The 27,069-nt window shown below is 43.5% G+C and overlaps 1 protein-coding gene and 1 long non-coding RNA gene across 2 annotated transcripts; both read left to right on the top strand.

The window, feature by feature from the left end:
* The first annotated feature begins 1,045 nt into the window (after nt 1–1,045).
* On the top strand, nt 1,046–2,829 carry LOC121709448. Its single transcript, XR_006031957.1, has 3 exons — nt 1,046–1,060; nt 2,324–2,333; nt 2,575–2,829. It is a non-coding gene; the product is annotated as an uncharacterized LOC121709448 (long non-coding RNA).
* An 8,236-nt stretch (nt 2,830–11,065) lies between these two features.
* zgc:175280 (cationic amino acid transporter 2 family protein) lies at nt 11,066–26,674 on the top strand. Its single transcript, XM_042092852.1, has 12 exons — nt 11,066–11,190; nt 14,771–15,144; nt 16,534–16,689; nt 17,151–17,313; nt 17,490–17,626; nt 17,982–18,204; nt 20,016–20,152; nt 20,487–20,589; nt 20,905–21,029; nt 21,540–21,700; nt 23,734–23,842; nt 26,009–26,674. The coding sequence occupies exons 2-12, from the start codon at nt 14,775–14,777 to the stop codon at nt 26,152–26,154; spliced, it is 1,830 nt and encodes a 609-aa protein (XP_041948786.1). The 5' UTR covers nt 11,066–11,190; nt 14,771–14,774; the 3' UTR covers nt 26,155–26,674.
* Nucleotides 26,675–27,069: the final 395 nt, after the last annotated feature.

Below are 27,069 nucleotides of genomic sequence, written 5' to 3'. Positions count from 1 at the left end.
TGTCATAAGAATAAATTGGGGTCCCTCAAAATGACTCGGCACACCGCACTCTCTCTCTCTTTCTTTCTCTCTGTCTCTCTCTCACACACACAGACACACACATACACACAAGCACACACAAATACACATAATAATGTGTATAAGCTTTAAGTATAAGCAATAAAATGATGACAGACAACATTTTCCAGTAATTTTGCATTTCTCTATTAGACACCTAATATACACATTACAAATATATGTACCAGAAACCCAACCTGTGTATGTGCTTGCTTGTGTGTGTGTATGTGCTTGCGTGAGTGTGTGTGTGCTTGCGTTAGTGTGTGTGTGTGAGAGAGAGTGTGTGTGAGAGAGAAAGAGTTACAAAGCAATCACAATACTTACCTCTAAATCCTTATTTTAATCCAAAACGTCTCCAAACATGTTCCAGAACCTTTTGTCAAGAACCGCTTACAGAATAATCCTTCTTCCTTGACATATAGCTTCCATTAATCCAAAGGTATTGGAAGAAAGGTTTTTGAGTTGAATTAGTTGATTACGCATTAACAAAAAATAAGATCACCATTCATTAGGCTTTTAGAGCACAAGGCAATTATGTCTCTCCATAAGTTTTATAAATGTTTTCTATAGGTTTATAGGTCTTCTATAGGTCTCTATAGAGATCTCTTTATAGGTCTATAGGTTGCTCTTTGTCATAGCCTCACTTTTGCCTCACTGTTTTTTGCATCTCTCTGACTCTCAGTCTCTCTCCTCCTCCTCTCTATCCCTTTCTCTCTTTCCCTCCCTCTCTCTCTCCCTCTCTTTTCTCCACCCTCCCTGTTTCAAACATTAACTTCTTTGTTCAGTTCATTTCCTGTCATATAACAGCATCCTTCTCTCTCCCTCTCTCTTTGTCTCTCTCCCTCTCTCTGTCTCTTTCCCTCTCTCCCACCCTCACACTCTCTCTCCACCTCTACCCCCACCCCACCCCACCCCAACTTTAGGGTGGAATTCAAGTTAAGTAGAGTAGAGTGGAGTTGAGTAAAGTTAAGTAGAATTAATGAGAGAAGAGAGAGAGAGAGGTGTGTATGTGAGAGAGAGAGAGAGAAAGAGATGGCTATGTGTAAATGTGCATATAGCGTCTGAATACATATAAGTCTACTCCACATGGTTTACTGTATACTGTTCATTGCATCAGCTTCAATTATTTAATCTCAGGCTCAGGCTAGTCAGGCTCAGCCATGCAATCGTCCGAACTCGAACCCGCAATGTGCAGCACCTCGGAAAAGGGAGTTGAGCGTGCTAGCAATTGACCTAAAGCCCCTGGGTGCCAGCTCTCTCACTAGCATGCCTGTTGAGGCGTCGGAAGGGAGCTTTACAATGCACAGTTACGTACCAACTGGCTACCTTACATATTTACAATGTCTAATGAATTCAAAATCGAATCAAAAAAATGTAGCACACTTTTTTGCAAAGCTGCACACATTGATGTTCACTATTTACACTATTTTGCCATTTATGTTCCCACTTTGACACATGTTAAAATACTTTTAGATAATGAGTTCACTCAGCAATTAGATGTGCTTGAGCACTGTAAATATTGAACAGAGAGTAAGAAGGGTGGGAATTAGAGGAGAAGGAGGAGAAGAAGTGGAGGAAGAACAGGACCAGGAGGTGAAGAAGTAGAGGAGTAGGAAGATGAGGAGGAGGAGCTGAAGACGTGGAGGAGGAGAAGGAAGATGAGGAGGAGGTGAAGAAGTGGAGGAGGAGGAGTTGAAGAAGTGGAGAAGGAGGAAGATGATGATGAGGAGGTGAAGAAGTAGAGGAGAAGAAAGAGGGGGTGAAGAAGTGGAGGAGGAGCTGAAGAAGTGGAGGAGTAGGATGAGGAGGATGAGGAGGTGAAGAAGTAGAGGAGAAGAAAGAGGGGGTGAAGAAGTGGAGTAGGAAGATGAGGAGGAGGAGCTGAAGACGTGGAGGAGGAGAAGGAAGATGAGGAGGAGGTGAAGAAGTGGAGGAGGAGGAGTTGAAGAAGTGGAGAAGGAGGAAGATGATGATGAGGAGGTGAAGAAGTAGAGGAGAAGAAAGAGGGGGTGAAGAAGTGGAGGAGGAGCTGAAGAAGTGGAGGAGTAGGATGAGGAGGATGAGGAGGTGAAGAAGTAGAGGAGAAGAAAGAGGGGGTGAAGAAGTGGAGGAGGAGCTGAAGAAGTGGAGGAGTAGGATGAGGAGGAGGAGGATGATGAGGAGGAGGTGAAGAAGTAGAGGAGAAGAAAGAGGGGGTGAAGAAGTGGAGGAGGAGGAAGATGATGATGAGCTGAAGAAGTGGAGGAGGAGGAAGATGAGGACCAAGTGATTCCATGGTGCCCACTATAAGCACTAGACAACATTACATGTGATGTGGATGAAACATTATGGCCAGACGTAGAAAGAAGGCAAGATCTAATGGGGGTTTTTTGTTCTATCTAAAATGATTTTTATTTTCTTTGCTTTTTTGTTTGAATTGAAACAGAGAGAGAGGAAAGGAGATGTACTCCGAAAGAGAGAGATATTTAAAGACTCAAAGAGAGAGAGAGAGAGAGGAAAAGAAATGTATAGAGTCAGAGAGAGAGAGAGGTTGTCCATGGGCCGCGTTGTCAGGAGTGATGGCACGGCAGAGGCATCCTGGTGACTTGGCAACCATGCAACACCATCGTTTAGCCATTTAATGCCTGAATTCATCTGCTTCATAAACCTGCCTCAGGCCAGATGCTCCCTTAGAAACCCACCTCTGGCTGCCTTCTGTCTACGAGTGTGTGTGTGTGTGTGTGTCTCTGTGTGTGTGTGTGTGTGTGTGTGTGTGTGTGTGTGTGTGTGTGTGTGTGTCTCTGTGTGTGTGTGTGCACGTTTTTTGTCTATCATCTTTTATATCTGACCAGTTGATCTACATATCTGTGTGTGTGTCTCTCTCTTTTTCTGTATCTGTCTTTCTGTCCTGTGTTAACACCCACCCCTTGCAACCCCCCCCCCCCCACACACACACACACACACACAAACGCACACACCTACACACAGAGAGAACAGTTTGCTTCAGTAGACATTAAAGCAAGTGATTTTCCTTTACTTAGGAGGTGTGTGGTGTTTGACGATCATTAAATAACAGCCTTGTGAATGTGTGTTTGTGTGTCTGTGTGTGTGTGTGTGTGTGTGTGTGCATGCGTGCCTGTGTGTGTACATGTGTGTGTGTGCGTGTGGGTAAGCCTGTCCTTGTGTGGGTCTCTGTGTGTGGGTGTGTCTAGGGTTTGAGTGTATAGGTGTAAATAGGCCTATACAGGAGACACAGAGAGTGAGAGAGTCAGTTTGTGTGTTTGTGCAGTCAGTCTTGAGCAGGAGTTCAATGTTTGCAGTTGGAATCTTGCTCATGATAGTAATTAGATTTTGTGTAGATATTATTTTGTACTGTTAGCTTTAGTTAGACTAGATTTTTCCCTTTACCTGCCATTTACATGAGATCCCTGAGTGTGTCCATCTGGGGGAAATACAGTAACTGGGTGACAGCTGTGATGGCTCCAGCTGATGATATTCAATGCAAAGCACTGACTGGCTTCCACCTGCCAGAACTTGCAGCTCGCTGTACAGAATGTGACCGTCCAGTAGATGGCGCACTTAGACTCAAGACCAGGAAACTGGGTTGCCCCTGCCCATAGAGAGAGCAGGATAGGAATGAACACCTGGTGCAGTTGGTGACACAGGAAAATGATTTTCAGTCAACTGTCAAACGATTAAAAACAATTACTTGATTAATTGCATAATTTTTCTGTGATTAATCATGATCCATTTCTTCCTATCAATGAAGCTTTTAATAATGTAACTTGTAATGTAATATCCTAGGATTATTGTAAAAAAAAAACAACGAATTCTGATGCTATTGTTTAAAGGTTGTATCAGCCCAAACATAAATGATCACATTCATCTAATCTTTCCTAACGATCCGCTAGCTGCCCGCCCCATAAGCAGGCCATGAAAAGACTGTGTCTCTGTAGGCAGCCTAGACTCTTGAGATCTGTACACAAAAACAATTGCTACCAACAAGTGTTGCCAACCACTCAAAGGCAAAATAAAATGTTCCAATAACCGACAAGATGCGCGTTCAGGAGAGTTTCAATTGCTCGGGAGGGAGGGGGAGGGAGTAGTGAGCTAGCTCTCTTTTTTGTTTGAACGTCAACCGAAGTGCCGTTACCCCACCATCGCTCATGCAACCTTTCATTTTAATCTTCTTTCAAACTTCTACACAAGCCAAAAGCTTTCCAATAAAATAATTTATGTCATTGATTTTTAGCTTGAAAGGGACATTTCTTGTGCAGTAAAAGAAATAACAAACCCCAGACTAATAAATAATGTGACAGCTGAATTGCAAGTAAGTACACAATAGTCCATGCAAATATGAAAAAGAAGACTCAGAGGGAGAGAGAAAAACAAACAGCAGTCATGGGAGAGAGACTGTGTGTGCATGAGAGAGAGAGAGTGTGTGTGTGAAACAGAGAGAGAGAGAGAGAGAGCACGCAAGCTCAGAGACCTTTTTGAAAATGACTTTAGCAGATTTTTCCTTGCCAAAATGTTGGCTACATTTGGATTACATTTCAATTACAGTTATGGACTTTACAATTAGATTGTGTTGCTTTGCCCTCTCTTGCTAGCATGTTGAGAGCGATACCAATGGGTGCATTAGGTTGTCTAGGTCATTCTTGCTGTAGCACTGACCTCAATACAGTCCCTGAAGGGAAAGAGGCTCAATCGCCTTTTTTTTACATGTCAATCGCCTTTTTTTTCAAATGCATCACAGTGATTAAGAAGTTAATATTGCACTAGTTTATATTTTTGCAAAATAGGTCTGTCTTTTGGTGGGTACCATCATGGTTTGGGATGTTTCATTAGTAGGCAAGAAAGTAAGAAAACTCAGACTAATTAAAACTCTAGGATCATCTCATATCAAACTCACACACTGTGTGTCTCTCTCTCTCTCTCTCTCTCTCACACACACACACACTCATTTCACATTGCAGATTATTAGATGCGTGGATGAAATGTTAAAACCAAATGTTGGAAATGTAATCATTTAAACTGTTGGCATTGATGATAGTCACAATTTGTTTTTTTTCTGCCTGCTATGCTGTCCTTCTGTCTCTTCATTCCACACCAAGTGTCATGGTCAACTGATTCCTGTGGGCCGAGAGAGAAACCAGCATGGCCTGCACAACGGCACAAGGAGTTGGGGACGAGGAGCTCATGAGAGTTCTGTGAGACAGCAGGTAATGTTCTTCTTTAGGTAGCAGGTACCTTCTTTTTCAGCTGTTTCCTGGCATCAATGTGCCCTGTGTGTTTCCTGGTATCCATATGCCCTGTGTGTGTCACTGGTGCTCTCCAATCCTCCGTGGACAACTGTTGCTGGACTCTGGAGGCTTTAAGGTTCAAATGAACAAGGTCCTGTTCTCTTTTGGATTGAGGTTCAAATGACCAAATGCCATTTATGCTGTAGCTGGTCCCACATTAAAGTAGCCTGGCGGGCCATCCTATATCATTGAAATGTATAGTCTGGAATTGAACCATTCACCTCGCTTAATCCAAGGGGCGGGCGGAGAATTGTCTTTCAAACTGCCTAGGCATGCAATAGGCCAGCACTACGACCATATCCGTATCCGGTCGGCAAAACGGCAAATACATCCTTCTTCGAAAGGAATGACTTAAGTGCATTGTGTTGCTCAACTTTCAAAGAAGTCCAACTCCTCCAAAGTTGACGCCAACGCCGATTCAAACAACCGCTCTTCGTTCGCCATAGCCACCTTCCTTGTTGTTCACCGTCGCAGGACTGTCGTTATCCTGTTAAGCCCGCAATAAGACTCTCTAACAAAATAGAGCGCTGTGATTGGATGACGTCCACGGCGTCAGCCAATAGAAATTCCTATGGTTTGATACTAGACGTACAGGCTGAGCAAATTAATTTGCCGCCGCTAGGGTGCGTCTAGATTTCTACACATCAACTTTAAAGGCCAATTTACACCAGAACTGTCTGACGTCCCTCTTTTGTTAGAGATAGAATTTCATTAGAATCTACGTGGAAGTTCCGATCAGTACCATATTCTGTCCAACCAAGGCGTATTTTTACACTTCACTTCTATTTTTAGGGCGAATCTCAGGATGTCTTACAGTAATATGCATCTGGTTTGAGCAACACAAATGTCCTAGTGCTACATCATGGTTTGCTGTGTCTGACATGCCATATGGGAGGACAAGAGTCCAACATCAGATGACACTGGAGGGGTGTTCTGCCACCAGTTAACGCATCCCTGCTCTGTTGCTAAGCAGTGCCTTTATGATGTCATAATCCCTTTTATGAGGCGCACAGCAGGTTAGTTCAGCCTGTCAGAGCCACGTGGAGACCAGAGATCTTTAGGGCGGAGTGGAGTGTGTTCTAGAATCTTAGATGGAGATCACAGCTCACACACACAGTCATTTCTGTTGTCAAAATATTAGTTATATAGATCAAAATACTCTCATTCCAAGCTCGATGACCTTGAATGTATATTAGAGTGTACATTTTGTCCAAGTTTGTAGGAGTGCAGTGTGTGTGTGTGTGTGTGTGTATGAGAGAGAGAGAGAGAGAGTGTGTCATGTGCCATTGTGTTTTGACAGCTTTCTGTGTTACAGTATGTGTCTGTGTGTGTGTTTGTGTGTGAGACAGCGTGTGCATGTTTATGTCATGTGCTTCATTTCATCCTGTGTGTGTGCAGCTTGTGTTTGTGTCTCATCATGACTCTCTCCCTCTCCATCTCTCTCTTTGTGTGTGCGTGCATGTGTGTGTGTGTGTGTGTGCACTTGGAAACACTTGTGTTTGTGTGGGAGAGGAGAGAGTTTGCCGACTGCCAAGTAAGGCAAAAAACAATTTATTACAGTTTTTTTCCTGGTCACACGATACAGACACGGATACAGAAATTGGATCCTTATTTTCACGTTTATTCATTTAGCAGTAGCTTCTAGCCAAAATTATTTACAAAAAGAGGAATCACAATCAAGCTAAACTGTAAAGGAAACCTTAGATAACAATACTACTACAATAAATACTATTACCAGAAGATGAGAGTGCAGAAGTTTAAGGTCGAAGGAGATAATGGTACAAGGAAAAGGAAGTAAAAGGGAGAAGAGAAGAGCTCGGTGATTCCTTCAGCAAGAAAGCCCAGAGATTACCTCATCTCCCATATCTGTACACACACATTTGTACTCTATTCACCCATGAGTAATGTTTGTATTTCTTTTGGCTATATTACAAGTGGTGAAATTAGTCATTCCTTGTATTTTATGCTCATTTGGCAAAAAAAAACATGAAATCAGAACAATAAATTCATCACCATAGGAATGCAACAAGTGTTCCACAACACTGTTGCCATGATGATACTTACACTTATCAAAATGAACGGCTGAGAGATGATAATGAGCAAGCATGTTACAATTCAACTAGTGCTTGGTGCTATGATTGTATTTTGGAAAGATGAGCTGAGAGTCAAAGAGGAGTGATTACTTTGCATGGTTAATTACAGGACGCAAGAGAGAGAGTGAGAGAAAACACTAACGATACAAAGGCATGCTGTAACACATTTAATATTAGTTTTAAGTTAGTTTGTCTTTTGTCTTTAACATGTCTTTTAAACTTAAAAAAAAAACCTCCCTTCTCTGTTAAGGTGGAGGGGAGTTTGTCAACGATTGTGATTGGGGCCAGCAAAAGTTGGAAGCAAAAATAAAAGCAATAAATAAAAAATGTAAAAAAACAAGTGTGTTGAGTATTGTTAGCATTATAATAATTTGTCGCATATATCTGAATATTCTATTTTCCATGATAATCTTTCTGATTGGCTGTGTAACTCCCTCTCAAGCACGGGCAGACACAAGTGGTTTCCTTTTTACTGGTTTTAATGAAGTCTTCTCCAAGTCAAATCGTGAAAACTCGTTGGCTGCATGCTGCGAAAGGAAATTATCTTGAAGCCTTCCCATCTTCAACATTTCTTAAACTGAAACTGTATGCTTCTTTCTCGTTCACTCACGTTATAGCATTTATTCCAATCTGTGAATTAGTGAAACACACTCAGCACACAGTGAACACACAGTGAAGTGAAGCACACACTAATCCCGATGCAGTGAGCTGCCTGCTACAGCGGCGCTCGGGGAGCAGTGAGGGGTTACAGTAGGTGCCTTGCTCAAGGGCACTTCAGCCATTCCTACTGGTCGGGGTTCGAACCGGCAACCCTCCGGTTACAAGTCCGAAGCGTTAACCAAAAGGCCAGGGCTGCCCATCAGAACAAGTACACAATATGTAAGAGTTAGCACCATAGCTAATTTTAATCTATTGTCCTTAGGCAGATAAATATAAAAAAAAAAAACATAAAAACAAGTAACAAGCATGCAACACCCTCATATTTTTCAAGTTTGAAGGAGTGAAGGAGTGTGTGGGGGTGTGTTCAGGCAGGGCTGCAGCTATGACTGGGGATAACAGTGGAGTGACAGCTCTCATAAAGCAGAAAGCCCCGAATGCAATGTTCACACACTGTATGCTCCATCACAAAGTAGCCTACTTGGAGCTAAATAGATATAGGATGAGCTTAATTTATTTTTACATTTACCATAGTATTGTCGATGGGTTTAATAGTCTTGCAAATAATTAATAATTGTTTTGCAAAAGAGGGGCTTTGGCCAGAAGTGGTATTTGGGGCGACTGAGGTAAACTGTAAACCAGTTTAAGCTCCACATCAGTCACTTGTGCAATTGCTTGAGCACAATTGTCTGCTCTTTTTTTACATTATCAATCGCTAATGTCATGTCAGCCAAAATGCATTATACAAGTTCTCTGTTTTTCAGGATAGTCTAAGCTACCCATATCTGGGAAAGTATGATGCTATAATGCTTGTGTTTGTCAGTCTTCATATCAAGGACAAATTATTTGTTTCTCTTAATTTTTTCATGCATTCATGTTAGCATGCCAGTTAGCCTGAAAGCCTGCCGAATTTAACCCTGCCCACAAAATTCAAGAAATCAAGAAATTCGGTCTGGACTTGAGAGCCTAGAGAACCTGAAAACTTGAGAACTGTGCAGACCAATTAAATCATCTGGGCGGAATTGGCTATGTCAGGATACATGTCATTAGAGATATCTATTCATATTTGTGGGATTGTCTGGATTCTTTTAATATAAGAATCATGATGGTGAGATACTTTGTGGCTTGGCAATTTACAAAAATATACTGTATATTTTGATATACATATTTTACTCATTATGAATTGTTTTGAACACTGAGGTATTGTCACTGAACCACTGGATGAAGAATGTTACTTATACTCCTCTACATTTGTGACCTGAAGTAACCTGTGCTTGCTTATGCAGTCAGTGCTTCTCAAACCTTTTCCGTCATTCCCCTCTTCAGAGGTGCGGTATTTTCAAGCCCAGTTGTTCTGTGCATATGACCAACTTCTGATTCTTTGATATGAAAAGCAAATTCATTATTTTGAGGTGCTACAACATTAGAATTTCAGCCCAGAGTTGGAGGCTGTGTAGACATTTCAAAACCGGAAAACAGCTAATTGTACAGAGAGATTTTTATATACTGTATATATACTCTTTTAATCCCGTGAGGGAAATTTGGTCTCTGCATTTCCCTTTATCGGTCTTTAGCCGTGCCTACTGGTCGGGGCTCGAACCGGCAACCCTCCGGTTACAGGTCCGAAGTGCTACTGGGATAAATGCAGAGACCAAATTTCCCTTACGGGATCAAAAGAGTATATATACTTATACTTATACTATACTTACTACTTATACCTCCATGGTCTCAGCCTGTATCTCCTAATACATAAAGGTTGATGTGTTTTGTCGGCGTGTGCGTGGGTGTGTGCGTGGGTGTGTGTCATTCTCCATCTCTGTTTTTCCTCGTCTCCTGCCACTATCTCACACACACTCTCTGAATTTCACATGATGGTGCGTGTGTGTGAGTGTGGGTGCCCTGACTGATGGTCCACGTGTGAGTATGTGTACTGACCATGTGAAAACACGGAGGGCCTCTCCAGAGCAAAAAGACCCTTTCAGAACACACATTAGAACATACTAGTTCCATCTAGAGAACCCCAACTCTACCCTACCAGAGAAAAAAGACCTTTTCAGAACACACATTAGAATAGTTTTATCTAGAGAACCCCTATAATCTACCTTACCAGAGCATAAAGACCCTTAGAGAACACATTAGAATCTAGTAGTTTCATTTGATGCTATTCATGCACTTACTGATTACTTTTTTTTTTTTTTAACCCAACAGCAAACCACGTGCTACTAACTATATATATTTTTTTTAATGAAATGTTGCTAGGCTACATCATGCCAACTTGTCCAGTTGAAAAAAACTCTTTCCAAGGTTCAGTTTTTTTGCCTCAGTGGCATAGAAAGTGTGTCCACTGCTCTGAAGCACAACCTGCTACCAAACACACACACACACACACACACACACACACACACACACACACACACACTACCATTAGCTGCCGTGTGACCATCAGCTCACACACGCAAGCACACACACACACACACAGCCTACGTCTGAATACTCCAAAGTATCTCCTAGAACTCTCCTAGTCTACTCCAGGTCTGAACCTCTATTCTACTCTACTAGATTGAGTCCTACTCTACTGGACTGAGTCCTACTTTATTGCACGGCTGGGTTGGGTGGGTGTGTGTGCGTGCACTAAGATGAGTCCGTGCAGGAAGTTCTTATCCTGCAGTTTGGCCCATTGGTGCATTAGTCAGCGTCAATTATGTGTGGAGTTTGTACAGTAGAAGCGTACACACACACACAACACACACACACACACAAGCTCACTCACACAAACACCCATGCTCACTCAAACACACACCCGTGCTCACTCACAAACACACCCACACATACACACACGTGCAGCTACAGAGTATGAACTGTGTACCAGAGTTATGTCAGGTGTGTGTGTGTGTAGGGGAGTTTTTTTCTTGAAACATGAAAACAACTTCAACCACCCACACACTCACATTCTCTCTGTCACACACACATACACACACATGCATATAGCGGATAGAGGCACACACACATACAAAAATTCACACACGCTGCAGATTTCACAGCACACAGACGAGGACATCTCTGACATTCCCCAGGATCCTCTAAGACCAACTCTACTGCAGGTAAAATAACACAAATTTACTAAATAACCCCTCCAATAGGCATTCATTATCAAAGAGATAAATGATTAATTATCACACAGATAAATTAGTTATTGTAATCATATCCAAACTGCATTCCAAACTTACTTTGAAGTCCGTTCTTCTGGCTGTTAGATTATCAAGTTGACTTCACTCACTAATAGTCTTATTTGTTATTCATGTTTACATGTATCTGTAACAAAGCTGTAACAGAAGATACATAAAAAAAGCTTTCATTCTTCAGCAGGTTAGATTGAAAGTTTAGCATACAGTTTTATTTGTCTGAAGTAACTGCAATCATACATTTATTTATTTGTAACTTGAATGTAATTTGTAATTTGACATGTTATCAAATAATGTTTCATCAAATAGACGTTATATTTGTGATAATTGTTTTGTATTCATTTATATTCACACCCTTACGTGCAGACAGACACCCATACTGTTCTTACAGGGAATGAGATATACACTGAGATGTGTGCGATATACTGTGTTGTCAGAGATGGAACAAGTATGTGAACTTCTCACTCACAGATATTCATATTATGAATCAATATCTCAGTCAGCGCAGAATGTCTCTTGTTAATTGTGAATATTTGAGGTTGATTTTAAATAATGCATGAGATATACTTTGTACAGTTTAGTGAGTGATAAAACGCTAATACACTAAGACTGATTTCCTGTTCCGTTTGTTAATTGGGGGGGGGTGAGCATTGTATTCGTAACATGCGTGTGTTAATGGGGGGGGGGGGAGGGGTAGCGCTGTACTCATAAGCTTCATGCGTGTGTGTTGGTGGGGGTTAGCATTTTACTGTGTTGATGGGAGGGAGGGGCTGTGAGTGTTGCACTCTATGTGTTGATGAGGGGGGGGAGTAGTGTTGTACTCTGTGTGTTGATGGGGGGAGTAGTGTTGTGCTCTGTGTGTTGATGGGGGCGGGGGGGGGGGGGGTATTATTGTACTCAGTGTGTTAGTGGGAGGTGAGCTTTGTACACGTGGGGCTAATGGCTAATGCTCAGTAATAGACTGTCCCGCTATCATAGGTTCACCTGGCAGCCACCATAGCCTTCTAATCATATCTCCATTACCTTGAATATCCTCATTTTTAGACTCATATCTCAATGCCTCCATTACCTGTAATAACCTCATCATTCATACTGTGTCAGTGTCTCCAGTACCTATAATAACAGCACTGTCTTCAGTAGGAACATCACGTTGTCCTCTAGCTCAGAGTGCTGTTGCCAGGTGATGTGTGGTCAGTATGGTTTAGTTCGGTTCAGTTGTGTTTGGGTTAGGTGATGGTTTAGTTGGGTTAGGTGATGGTTGAGTTGGGTTAGGTGATGGTTTAGTTGTGTTTGGGTTAGGTGATGTTTTAGTTGGGTTAGGTGATGGTTTAGTTGGGTTAGGTGATGGTTTAGTTGGGTTAGGTGTTGATTTTATTTTGTTTGGTTCAAGTGATGTGCCAGCTGGCATTAGAAGTAACCACCAGAGTCATCAACCACTGTGGTATTTGTTGTGGAATGTGATGAGTTTATTGTCATGAGATATTATTTTAAGACTGAGATATTGTTAAGAAGGAATAATATTTGTTTCCCTGATCAGATGGCGATGACTGGGATATGGGAGGAGTTTCTTTTATAATCCTTCAAGGTTAGGATCATAAAGAGGGATAAGATAAAGAGCAGTGCAGTCATGTTCTTTAAGCTTTTTATAGACACCGGCTGTGGGTGTGTTTGTGTGTGAGTGAGTGTGTGAGTGTGTGACGTGGGTGAATGGACATAGGTGGCTCAGGAGATCAACGGTAGCTGTTCCCTAGACCCATACCCATATTTATAATGACAGAATGTCCTGAAATGAGAGAGAGTCACAGAGAGTCAGGTGTAGTGATGTAGTACCCGAGTCCGGTCTCGGACTCGAGTCCGGTCTCGAGACCAATTTCCGCTTTCTCGGTCTCGTCTCGGACTCGTTCCTTCAAAGACTCGGTCTTGACTCGGTCTCGGACCACAGTGGGAGGAGAAGGACTCGTAATTTCAGACCGAGTCCTCGAGACCAACGCATTTTTTATGTTCATATAAAAAAACAGACAACACATAACAACATTAATAATAAAATGCAATGTTGACCGGCATTATTTGAAAATGACATCCCATGGTGCAAAGGCAAAGATACTGCCGTCAGAGCCGTTTATTTATCTCTATGGCTCTGCTGCCGGTGAGTGTCTGTAGGTCAGCATAGTCCATATTAAGACGTTAAGACTGCTCCTCTAAACAATTCCCAATCTAGCTTAGTCTGTAGGCCTAACTGTTGATTATTAACTGGGGTGATATTAAATTCTGAATATTAAAACTGAATTATTTTTATGGTCTTGGTCTCGACTCGGTCTCGACTCCTAAAGGACTCGGTCTCGACTCGGACTTGCTTCTTCAAAGACTCGGTCTTGACTCGGACTCGACTGTATTTGAAAACCAACAGACTCGGTCTCGACCCTTCAAAGACTCGGTCTTGACTCGGACTCGGCATAGGCGGTCTCGTCCCCATCACTAGTCAGGTGGAGTGAGGAGGAGACATGAGAGGGCAGGGTCCGTATTCACATTGCCTCTGGAGGATCAAAGGAGCTCTTAACCCTTAAAGGTGTAGGTTTTTGAACATTCTAAGTTCCGCAACAATTGAAGGTTCTAAAATTCTATGTTGAATTCAATGAACCCAGATATTCTTTAGAATGTTAATTTCCCAACATTCCCATCACACCGGTGTGACGGTACTCCTTTAAGGGTTAACTTACCCGTTGGGTAATAGTAGACTTCATTAGGTATTTATATATCGATCTTTGCAGTAGGCTATTACAGCTCCCAACTTAGGTTGGGTAATGGTAGACTTATTTATGTATACAGCATATCAATCTTTGCAGTAGGCTAATTTACCTGTTGAGTAATGGTAGACTTATTATTTATTTAATTATTATAATTAAATAAATATTAAATAAATTATTATAATTATTAATATTTATTTATTCATTCATTTATCAAACTTTGCGTAAGCTATTATGGCCATGCCCACTGAAATGCACTTGTCACTCATTAACCAATCACAGAGTTCACTAAAAACAAAGCTTGTGCCTGAGACTTGACGTCACCTACACAGTTTTTTCTTCTCTTTGGAGTTCTCCTTTTTCCTTTCATGGCAAGTTAGCACACCATAGGGTAGGGCTGATATGAGATATGAGAGCTAATCACACTGAAAGCTGAATGATAAAGATGACAGACAATCACATGAAACTGATGCTAAATGACTGATGCTGAGTGGTCATTGTAGGATAAGATGTATGTTCACCTCTGCCCTATCACATCACTCAGACACTAGTGTAAAGGGAAAGGCGAAGTGTGTTTGTGTGTCTGTGTGTGTATGTACTGTAATATAGCATAGCAGTTATGCTGATGTACGATTCCTGTCCTTTAGAACCACAGCATGTGAGAACATTTAAATATTGATATGTGGGATTTTCTTCTGCAGTACCATGCCATGTGAGAACATTTAAATGTTGATGAGTGGCTTCCTATCCTTTAGAACCATGCCCTGTGAGAGCGTCCTGTCCTTCCTGAAGAGCCTGACCCGGCGGAAGCCTTTGGAACCCGATGGCGAGGAGTCTAATTTTCGGCGTAACCTGACGACCCTTGACCTGGTGGCACTGGGCGTGGGCAGCACACTGGGCGCGGGGGTCTACGTGCTGTCGGGGGAGGTGGCACGAACCGTGTCCGGACCCAGCATCATCATTTCCTTCTTCATCGCCGCAGTGGCTTCCGTGTTTGCCGGGCTATGCTACGCTGAGTTTGGGGCGCGTGTCCCCAAGACAGGCTCGGCTTATCTCTACAGCTACGTCACCGTTGGGGAAGTGTGGGCGTTTGTGACTGGATGGAACCTACTGCTGTCATACATCATTGGTAAGTGTGTCTGTGTGTGTGTGTGTGTTTGTTCGAACAGTAAGGAAAGTGTGTATGTCTGTGTGTTTCAGTGGGGGAGAGGCTGAGTGTGTGTGTGCCTGTGTATGTCTGTTTGAAATTCGACAGAAATCCAGTATTTGCATATGTGTGCGTGTGTGTTTGTGTATGTGAATGGGAGAGAATGTATCTGTGTTTGTATGGTGAAGACAGAGGGTCTGTCCGAAACGGATGGCAGCTGTCTGCTGCCTCACTGCCCTCAGCTGTCTAACGAGTCACTTGCCTTTGCAGGCATCAAGGTAACAGCTACAAACTTTGTTTCGGACGGCCTACCAAGATAGCAACACAGAATGCTGTTGCCAGGATACCAGAAAGCAGAATAACATAACATTAGACTACATCTTTTGGCTATTGCCAATTCCCAGCAGCTGCTTACAGTTACATTTGTATTAATTAATTTAGCAAGGAACTGTTATCCAAAGTCATTTACATATGTCAGCTATATCACAAGAGATTACATTGTCCCTGGAGCAACTTGGGGTTAACTGCCTTGCTCAGGGGCACAACGGTGGAAGCTGGTAACTGAACCCTTGACTTTCCAGGATACTAGCCCATTTCCTTAACCACTCCTTAACCGCTACACTACCACCGCCCACAATTAAATAGAATTTTGGACCTTAAAGGCAGCATGAAGGATACATCTACGCTGCCTTCAAAATTCGGCTAAACAAAGGTATCTTAAAAGGCAGCATTTCATAGAAATATTGATTCAGAAATTTCTCGATGCCTCGCTGTCACCGAATACTATCTTATAAGGCAGGATTTTTTTCTGTTTCGAACACAGCCAGAGACACGTGCCAAGGCTTAGACCTTTGTAAGTATGTCGAATTTGCTGCTGTAATAAATAAATACAATTTTCTGTAAATTTAGTGTGTGTGTGTGTGGGTGAGTGAAAAAGTCCTTCCCCAGTCCAAAGTGGTCTTCAGCCTGTAAAACTGACTTCCTTTCACGATCCTCTGCATGCATTGCGTCCAGCTGAAGCAGCATGTTGTTTTACGATCTGCTGTGCGTCGTATGTTGTTTTATGTAGTATAAGTATATATACTCTTTTGATCCTGTGAGGGAAATTTGGTCTCTGCATTTATCCCAATTTGTGAATTAGTGAAACACACTCAGCACACAGTGAAGTGAAGCATTAATCCCGGCACAGTGAGCTGCCTGCTACAGCGGCGCTCGGGGAGCAGTGAGGTGCCTTGCTCAAGGGCACCTCAGCCGTGCCTACTGGTCGGGGTTCGAACCAGCAACCCTCCGGTTACAAGTCCGAAGCGCTAACCAGTAGGCCACGGTTGCCCACACATATTGTTTTACGATCTGCTGTGTCACCATCTTCAGGCACGTCCAGTGTGGCCAGGGCATGGAGCGGAACATTCGATGAACTCATCGGGAACCAGATCGCCACGGCGCTGAGGGAGAACTTGCCCATGAACCTGTCGGGTCTGGCTCCCTACCCAGACTTCTTTGCAGCGGGTCTCATCATGCTGCTGGCCGGTGGGTGGGGGACTTCTGATGGGGGCAGACTCACAGGGCACTCCTGATCAAAGGGTGTTAACCTGAACACACGGCAGGGACAGACTCACAGGGCACTCCTAATTAAAGGGTGTTAACCAACTGGCATTTCAGTGAAAGCTGGTTGGCTTATTTACACAACCAGAATAGGCCTACAGTGGCTTTTACTGATCGTTTGATCTTTTCAATAATTTATTCATTCATTCAACCTTTATTTAATCTCGGAAGTTCATTGAGTGCAGTCCTCATTTTCAGTGATGCTGAGATTACAATAACAATAAAACTATTTTCTTTTACAATCTTTTACAGGGTTTACAGTCTTTAAGTATGATTGTGTTTGTGCTGAGTCGTACTAACTGTGTTACATGGGTAAGAATGGGAGGGGACTGTGTGTGTGTGATGCCCTCGGGTCACCCTGACACTGTGCTGCCTCGTTCCTCCAGGCATCCTGGCGTTCGGAGCTAAGGAGTCCGCCACAGTTAACAAGATCTTCACTGCTATCAACGTCCTGGTCTTGATCTTCGTCGTCATTTCTGGCTTCATCAAGGGAGATTTGAGCAACTGGCAACTCACCCCGGAGTTCATTCTCAACAATACCAATTCAGAGTAGGTGTCTAACCCCAACCCTGACCGAGAGACACCTCATCTAGATAGATAGATAGACAGGCAGACAGAGGTACTGGTTCACCCACATGTTGGGGGTTTTGGGATGTTACACCGAGACAGCCTTTATTGGGGTCTTGTGAAACAGTTCAAATAACAACCTCCCCCTCCCCCCACAGCAACATCACTGGAGAGGTTGTGCCTAACCTCAGCTATGGCTCGGGCGGCTTCTTCCCTTTCGGCATCGAGGGAACGATCGCCGGGGCGGCCACCTGCTTCTATGCCTTCGTTGGCTTCGACTGCATCGCCACCACAGGTCCTATCTATCTACACATCTGTCCTTGCCCCAACCCTCCATATCTCTCATTTTCAGGGTAACTTTGTGGGCTCCAATTAAATGCAGGGCAAAGTGCAAAGTCTAAAGTATAACTAAAGCTTGCTTAATAACCATACACAATCTATCTGAAACTTTAATACCATGAGATGATCCTAAGCACAAACAGCGATGGGTGAGCTTAAAAACTGCCTCTCAAACCACATGAGGCCGTTAGTTCATGCACGAGGACTTTGCTCATGGACTGACTTTGTACTTTGTCTTGCAGAGGAGGCGAGGTCCCTCCTCCTAACTGTGCTAGTGAGTCGTCTACCTCTAGTCTGTCTGTCTCTCACAGGAGAGGAAGTCAAGAACCCGCAGAAATCCATCCCAATAGGCATCGTGGCGTCTCTGCTTATCTGCTTCCTGGCGTACTTTGGCGTGTCAGCTGCACTGACGCTCATGATGCCATACTTCATGCTGAGTCTCCAGAGCCCGCTGCCCGTGGCATTTGAATATGTGGGCTGGGGCCCCGCCAAGTATGTTGTGGCTGTCGGATCCCTCTGTGCCCTCTCCACAAGGTGGGTGCGGTCTCCCGGATCATACACCAATCACTTTGCTCACACAGTAAGTGGGTGGCGTCTCCCAACTCAAACACCAATCACTTCATTCAGACACAGGAGGGAGAGGAGATGACAAACCTAAAGCTTTCAGCCTTTCCCTGTGGACACAGTTGGCATTACAAGTATTACTGTCATATTGAGGCAAACAGCCTCGAGCCTGATCAAAGTTTCCTCACTATCAAGCTACTTATTAGCCTCATGAGTGTTGCCTCTTCAGTCATTAATGAGGATGTGAACCCAAGACTGATCTCTACTCCTGAACTGAACTGCCTTAGTTATTTATTGTGTTGATGTAAGTACATCCCACAGCCACTAAGTCAGCGATCCTATAGAATCAATTAGTCAGCATTCTATCACTCTTTCTCAGGCTGACTCCACTTAAATGTTTGTGTACCTGTGCACCTACGTGTGTGTGTCTGTACCTTCGCACATGTGTGTGTGTGTTTCTGTACCTGTGCGTGTATGTCTGTACCTGTACTTGTGCACCTGCGTGCGTGTCTGTACCTGTGCACCTACGTGTGTGTGTGTGTGTGTGTCTGTACCTGTGCACCTGCATGTGTGTGTGTCTGTACCTGTGCACCTGTGCAGGGGCGCCTTAATACCACCCGAGGCCCCTGGGCTATATGTTTTTTAAGCCCCCCCAACCGCAAATATTAATTATGATTAAATGATACCCGGCCCGCGATCTGACCCGACACATAGCGTGAGCTTTTGGTTAATAATATGCAGTGTAGCCTATTATTCAGCCTATGTAGCCTAAAACCTTTACATAAACAGGAACAGAATGCCCTCGAATCACGTCAGCCTACCCATGACATCGCTTATCAAAAAGGCTAGCCTACTGCACGAAAACAAGCGTTGAACTTTTACAACACGTTGTAGGCTAAGTTGAAAGATGGGTAGGCTACACATATGGACGTTTAAAAGCTTTTCAAAAGTGCGTGTTTGTCGTGTCGGGGGGGTTCCCCAGGAGTTTTTTTTAAATTCTGTCTACTTAACACACCAGTTTAACGCAGTTTGGGAGGGACAGAAATACTTTTAGCCTATAACAAGCTGGCTCATGTGACGTGAACATGGCTACCTTATGCATTATCACTACACTACATGGAGACATATCTCACGTTAACAAGGGAGAAAACATAACATAGACTATTGTGCAAATGGGTTAGCACAAACTTAGGTGTTGGTGAACGGAGATGCAGATCACTAATTCATTTCTTTGCGCCACAGCCCATGTTCACTCCAATGAGACAAGTGAAATACCTACATGTTTTTAAAGCCGTTTCATTTCCAGGGTATTTGCTACGATATTTACCTGCTATGCCTTCTGTTTTCATGGACAGTTACAGGAATCCACGTCATTCGTTTATCGTTGCTTCAATCCTACCCACGTTATCTCCAGAGTTTGTATGATGAGTTTGTCAGTCAGTTTCAGCCTCTCCTCTAGCTCCTCTACACCCGTTGGGATTTATTACGTTTTGTTACATTTTGTTACACTTTAGAATTGGAGAAGACAAAGGGGGCCTCTGCATGGATGTAAGAGCAGTATGATGTGCTCAATTATTTAGGCTAGCTCCAGAGTAGGCTAATGACGCCGCGAATACGGACACGCCGTTTATTATTATTGATTATCATTATTATTATTATTAGGAGGCCCCTCATTGGTCGAGGCCCCTGGGCTGAAGCCCAGGTAAGCCCCTGCATTAAGGCGCCAGTGCACCTGTGTGTGTATGTCTCTGTACCTGTGCATCTATGTGTGTGTTCTGCAGTCTCCTGGGTTCTATGTTCCCTATGCCCCGGGTTCTGTTTGCCATGGCTCGAGACGGGCTCCTCTTTAAACCCCTGAGCAACATGAGCGCCCGTCAGAGTCCCGTCATCGCCACGATATCCTCCGGAACCGTCGCTGGTGAGAACCTGACTCTCTCTCAGCCCATTCACCTGTCTGTCTCTTGGGCTGTCTGTCTTTCAGTCTGTCTGTCTCTTGGCCCATTCACCTGTCTGTCTCTCGGCCTGTCTGTCTCTTGGCCCATTCACCTGTCTGTCTCTCGGCCTGTCTGTCTCTTGGCACATTCAGCTGTCTTGTTTTTTCAGTCTATCTGTGCCCCATTCCATTCCGTCTGTCTCTCGGCCCTTTTGCGTGCCTGTCTCTCAGTCTGTCTGTCCTTCGGGCCCCTTTAATCTGCATTAACGTGTCTCCTGTCAGTGATCTGCATTAATATAACGTCTTTCCTGACTTGCAGCTATCATGGCCCTGCTGTTTGACCTGAAGGCCCTGGTGGACATGATGTCCATTGGAACTCTCTTTGCCTACACACTGGTGGCTGTCTGTATCCTCATCCTGAGGTCTGGGTCGGGGTCCGTCTGTGGGCCTCATAAGAGTGACATTAGCACGATCCTTATCTGGAATCATATAATACTCCTACTTCAGAAAGTATAATAATAACTGTGTTATGACTGCGCATGCCAGCCATACATAAAGTATAATGACTGTGTGTGTTATGATTGTACAGATACCAATGTGTGTGTGTGTGATGACTGTTGCGACTGTGCAGATAGTAGACATATGTAAAGTATAATAATGTGTGTGTGTTGTGACTGTGCAGATACCAGCCATATATGAAGTATAATAATGAGTGTGTGTGTGTTGTGACTGTGCAGATACCAGCCTGGTGCTTGTGATGAGGTGAATGAGAAGCAGACTCCCTCCTGGAGCATCAAGAAGCCCCCATCAGCACCCAACCCGAAGACCTCACAATTTGTGTCCCTGCTCACCATCTTTATGAGTAAGTGTGTGTTTGTGTGTGTGTTCTTCTATGTGTTTGTGTGTGTTCTTCTGTGTTTGTGTGTGTGTTCTTCTATGTGTTTGTGTGTGTGTGTGTGTTCTTCTATGTGTTTGTGTGTGTTCTTCTGTGTATTTGTGTGTGTTCTTCTATGTGTTTGTTCTTCTGTGTTTGTGTGTGTTCTTCTATGTGTTTGTGTGTGTTCTTCTGTGTTTGTGTGTGTGTTCTTCTATGTGTTTGTGTGTGTTCTTCTATGTGTTTGTGTATGTTCTTCTATGTGTTTGTGTGTGTGTGTGTTCTTCTATGTGTTTGTGTGTGTATATCACCATGTGTTGATTACATCATATCATATTAACACAACCCCATTTCCAAAAAGGTATCCTAGTTGCACTGTACCGTAACACGTAAAGATGACAATATCATATCTGTATTACATATTGTGCATGTGTGTGTGTCTGTGTGCATGTGTGTGTGTGTTTATGTATGTGTGTGTGTGTGTGTCCTTCCCTGCAGTCGTGCTGACGGTGGTGCTGAGTGTGATTCTAAGCAGGGGCTTGGACTTCATAGGCGAGTGGTGGATGATCCTGCTGGTGGTGGTGACGGGGCTGCTCATGCTGCTCTCCCTGGCAGCAGTGTGGAGGCAGCCGCAGAGCTGCAGCAAGGCAGCATTCATGGTAAACACACACACACACACACACACACACATACACACATCCTGCAGTCTGGAGGCAGCTAGAACTGTGCCAAGGTGGCACTAATAGTAAATACACACACACACACACACACTGCAGTCTGGAAGCAGCCGTACAGCTCACCAGAGAAGCATTAATTGTAAATAAACACATAGTCACACTCACTGCAGTCTGGAGATAGCCCCAGAACTGCGGCATGACAGCCTTCATGATAAACACACACTCCTATGACACTCTTGGGGGTATTCCAAGTACGTGGTTTAGTGACAACCCTGGGTAAGTTAACTCAGAGTAAGTGGTAAACCTCCTACAACAAGAGCCCTATGGCATTGTGTTGTTAGGAGAATGAAGCCATACATCTCTTCTATTAGGAGGTTTATCGTTTACTCTGAGTTAACTTACCAAGGTTTGTCACTAAACCCCGTACTTGGAAACCCCTCCTGGGGCCCGTTGCACAAAACTAGGATAAGGGATTAAGCCGGGATATCTTGGTTATCCTGGCTCAATTTATCTGTGATACGGTTGCACAAAAGCGGGATAGGGGGCAGTAGGATATGTTATGGAATAAGTTACCATGGAGATTTATTCTGTGGAGCTAGCCTGCTCCAGACCAGGCTAAATTCCAGGATCTATTTAATCTCATCCCTTATCTCAGTCAGCTGTCACCACAAACGGAAACCAACAGTTATTCCACTGCCCACTACACAGTATCACATATAACTACAGTACAATTGCTTTGCTTTATCACTTTCTTTTTAATTATGTCTTTTACATACTCGCCATTCACCTGGCGTGCGGCAATGTGACGTCACGGGAGCGCTGTAACCATACTCACGTGTGGTGGTCGCGACACTAGTTGCAATATTCTCCTAAACAGAGGTGTTGCTGTTAAGGCTATGGCTCCCTACTTTACACCGTAGAAGAAGCAATGAAGCCACTCTACTTGCCACGGTGAATCAGTGGATCTGTGATCGGTGGCTGGGTGTATTTGAGGGAGCTGTGAGCGCACCCTTATCCAGGATCGGTTTTACCTGGCTTGATGAATCCATTTCAGAGACTTTCTAATGAGGAGACAGAGCACTCAAAAAATCCTCCATAGAAATGCATGGGGCTAGTTTGTAACGCCAATATGGCCGTTGCCTACACATATCCCACCCCTTCCTCTGCAAAACGTCAACAATGTGAATACATTGAGCCAATCATGTGGTGTGATGTGAATACATTGAGCCAATCATATGGTGTGTTGTGAAGACATTGTGCCAATCATGTGTTGTGAACTCGCCGCTGGAGCAAGATTGGTGTCGTGAAGCCTTGCACACGTGCATTTCTGCCGAATAGGATGCCCAATGAGTGCCTAAAAAGCGTTGCGATATGGCCGCCGAGCGGAGGGACTTGCCTAAAAGGACTTTGTCCGTTTCTGCTCATCCTGGCTTGGTCTTTGTGCAGCCAAATAAGCCTGGACGCTCTTGTTTTGGATTCATTGAGCTCAGTCACTTATCCTGGATGTCTTGATCCTACTTTTGTGGGCCTCTGCTCTGTGGATGATTAGCCTGGAGAGTTGATACAAACAGTTCAGCCCCCTAACTCCAGCGACTATATCTGAGGCCTCTATGATACTCTAGGCCACATCAGAGGGCCGACATTGTTTATTAGCTCAGGGCAGTAGAGTATTTATCCATTATCGCTGAAATGATAATGCTGTTTTGTAGTGAAAACACGGTCAGCTGTTTATAGCCTGAAAGCAAACCGTCTGTATGTAGGGTGATGTAATATTTATGTTGGTTTGAATTTGTATTGTATCGAGCTAGAGGCAGTTTGAGCTCTTAAACATGTCCCTAGACTGAAAAATATTGTAGATAATGTTGATTCGTACAATATACCTATTTTCAGTCAGATGCTCCACACCTAGAAACTCACTGATGTTTACCCGTTTATGTTTTCCTGCTATGTTTGTGTAGGTGCCATTGGTCCCTCTGTTGTTTACCTGTTTGTATTTTCCTGTGTTGATTGTGTAGGTGCCATTGGTCCCTCTGCTCCCAGTGCTGAGCTTGTTTGTCAACATCTACCTGATGGTGCAGCTGGACGGGCAGACGTGGATACGCTACTCCATCTGGATGGCAATTGGTGAGGACGACTCCTGTGTCAACACTACACTCCTGTGTCAACACTACACTCCTGTGTCAACACTACACTCCTGTGTCAACACTACACTCCTGTGTCAACACCACACTCCTGTGTCAACACTACACTCCTGTGTCAACACTACACTCCTGTGTCAACACTACACTCCTGTGTCAACACTACTAACACTTCACTGTGTCAACACTACTAACATTACACTCCTGTGTCAACACTACACTCCTGTGTCAACACTACACTCCTGTGTCAACACTACTAACACTTCACTGTGTCAACACTACTAACATTACACTCCTGTGTTAACACTACATTCCTGTGTCAACACTCTTAACACTACATTCCTGTGTTAACACTACTAACACTACACTCCTGTGTCAACACTGCTAACACCACACTCCTGTGTCAACACTACTAACACTACACTCCTGTGTCAACACTACACTCCTGTGTCAACACTACTAACACTTCACTGTGTCAACAATACTAACATTACACTGTGTTAACACTACACTCCTGTGTCAACACTACATTCCTGTGTCAACACTCTTAACACTGCATTCCTGTGTTAACACTACACTCCTGTGTTAACACTACTAACACCACACTCCTGTGTCAACACTACTAACACTACACTCTAACACTACTAACACTACACTCCTGTGTCAACAAACACTAAAGGCAGGTGTAATCCAAATTCTGGTTAAATGTGTCAATTATAGAAACTTTCAGAGACAGCTGATTCAGTATTCAGAGCATCGGTTTTCTTCATTGTAGGCTACTATGTCAAAAGCAACTTTAGCTTTTGTTTGCCTTTCTAATATTGTATGTTCACTTTCACAATATCCACTTCCCAATCTGCTAGACCTATTAGATCTATTAAGTCATAGCCCTAGTCTATGTGCAAAAAAATAGTTTAAGTATTTGTTTTAAGTGGAGTAGAACTATATATATATATTTAAGTATGTATATAAGTATAAGTATATATACTCTTTTGATCCCGTGAGGGAAATTTGGTCTCATTTATACCAATCCGTGAATTAGTGAAACACACTCAGCACACAGTGAACACACAGTGAGGTGAAGCACACACTAATCCTGGCGCAGTGAGCTGCCTGCAACAACAGCGGCGCTCGGGGAGCAGTGAGGGGTTAGGTGCCTTGCTCAAGGACACTTCAGCCGTGCCTACTGGTCGGGGTTCGAACCGGCAACCCTCCAGTTACAAGTCCGAAGCGCTAATCAGTAGGCCACGGCTGCCCAACTACTAGGCCTACTCTGTATGTCGCTGCTTGTTGACATCTTATTATCACATATGATCGCTAAACTTTGATTCTTTTTAATGTAGCAATCGGTTAACTCCATTCAGCTGCGCTTGTGGTTCAGCTGTGGGCACGCAATTTGTGTTGTAGAGGGGGAAATGAGCGCTGTTTACGTAATAAAGTGACACCTTAGTAAATTCCACGCAATATGGAAATGCACGGCGTTTGCTTTCTGCAGATCGAAAAACTCAGTATTAGCTCTTTCATTGTACATCCAGCCCTGAGTGTTTCGCTTCGCTAGCTTCTTCAAACTTTGCAAACTCAGCTGGGTGATGTTTCAAGTGTGGAGTGCGAGTGCATTTGACCGGCATAAAATCGGCATATCTCAGACTGACCAACCAGTCGGCGGTCATAGCCAATCACGTGAAAATCGGCCAATTCCGATCACCAGCCGATCAATCAGTGCATCTCTACTACTAACACTACACTCCTGTGTCAACACCATTAACACATCACTCTAACGCTACTCATGTGTTGACATTACAAACACTAATCTGTGCCTGAGACACACACACACACACTGACTGACACGTATTATCCCAGCTGTGTTAGGCTCTACATTGTCTGTATGGGGAGGACACTTTTGTGATTGCTGCTGTAGATATCACAATGGGACTCTCTGATATTGGGCTTCCTAGAGTGCCTTTGTAAATTCAATCTGAAACGCTCTGGACGCTCCGTGTGTGACGCTCTTAATAAACACACGATAATTCCATCCACGCTCCAAATTCACGAACGGTTAAGTGTGAATTTGTGTGTGAAGTCAGAGTGGCAATTTATGCACCTCTAATGTATCAGCTGGATTTTTCTCATGTTTTTCCCCTTGTGTTTTCAGGTCTCCTGATCTACTTCTGTTATGGGGTCCACTTCAGCGTTCAGAAGCAGCGCATGGAGGCGCCTGGAAGCCCGCTGGAGGTTTCCACCATCGACCAAAAGCTGGAACAGGACTCGGACACAGTCTTACGGCAAACCAAACTATAAACATGTCTCAAGAGCTTATAACCCCGACACCTCTAGAGCACCTCAAGATCTGGTAAACCCAACAGGGTTTTGCAGGAAGGACATTCCTCTGTTTTGGGAAAGAGACCAGTTTCTTTTTATTGTTTAGTTGCAAAAATGAACTTATGTTGAAAATAAGCCAAAGAAAAAGGTTTTTCTTTTATCCTTATCTTCCCCTAGACAGTCCAGAGTGTATTGCTGGGTCTGAAACCTGCTGCAGTTCAGTAACAGTGCATAGCTGCAGTTATACAGGATGTTAACTGTGCTGAAACATTTGACATTTACTTGGCCAGTATTCATGTCTTGCTTGTTTATGTATGTATGTGTGTGTGTGTGTGTGTGTGTGTGTGTGTACGCACGCGCTTGTGTGTTTTCTAAACTTGTATTTTAAAAAACTTTTCTGGAAAGAATGATATTAAAGCATGTCTTTATGGTAACATTTCAATGTAACTTTAAGGAGAAGATATTTTTTAACATGAATAAACCATTACTGTAATAATGAATATGAATAATAAATAATCATTATGAATAATCCCTGTGATTAACGATTATTAACGATTCGCAGTCCGTCTATTCTGTTAAAGGCAAACTATGCAAGATTTTCACCATTACGAAGCCAATTTGATGGTAAAAGAACTTGTAGTAGGCGAATCGTTCACCCAGCATAGACGTGGCGAGTCCCTATCGAGAAAACCAGCCATACAACTTCCAAGAGCGGCGCCCCGACAAATCTCGCGAGAATCGTGAAACATTACTTTGTCAGTAGATATAGCTCTTTGGAGATAGTGTTTGCCTGTTGTTGTAATTCTAGCGAGAATTGACCAAAGGGTGTTTTTCTGCGTTAAAACATCAAATAAGCCATGCAGACAATATTTTTCGTTGATCAACCACTACAGA

This window comes from Alosa sapidissima, chromosome 5 (assembly GCF_018492685.1).
Source record: "Alosa sapidissima isolate fAloSap1 chromosome 5, fAloSap1.pri, whole genome shotgun sequence".
Taxonomy (NCBI): Eukaryota; Metazoa; Chordata; class Actinopteri; order Clupeiformes; family Clupeidae; genus Alosa; species Alosa sapidissima.
This window is presented reverse-complemented; position numbering and strand designations above follow the sequence as displayed.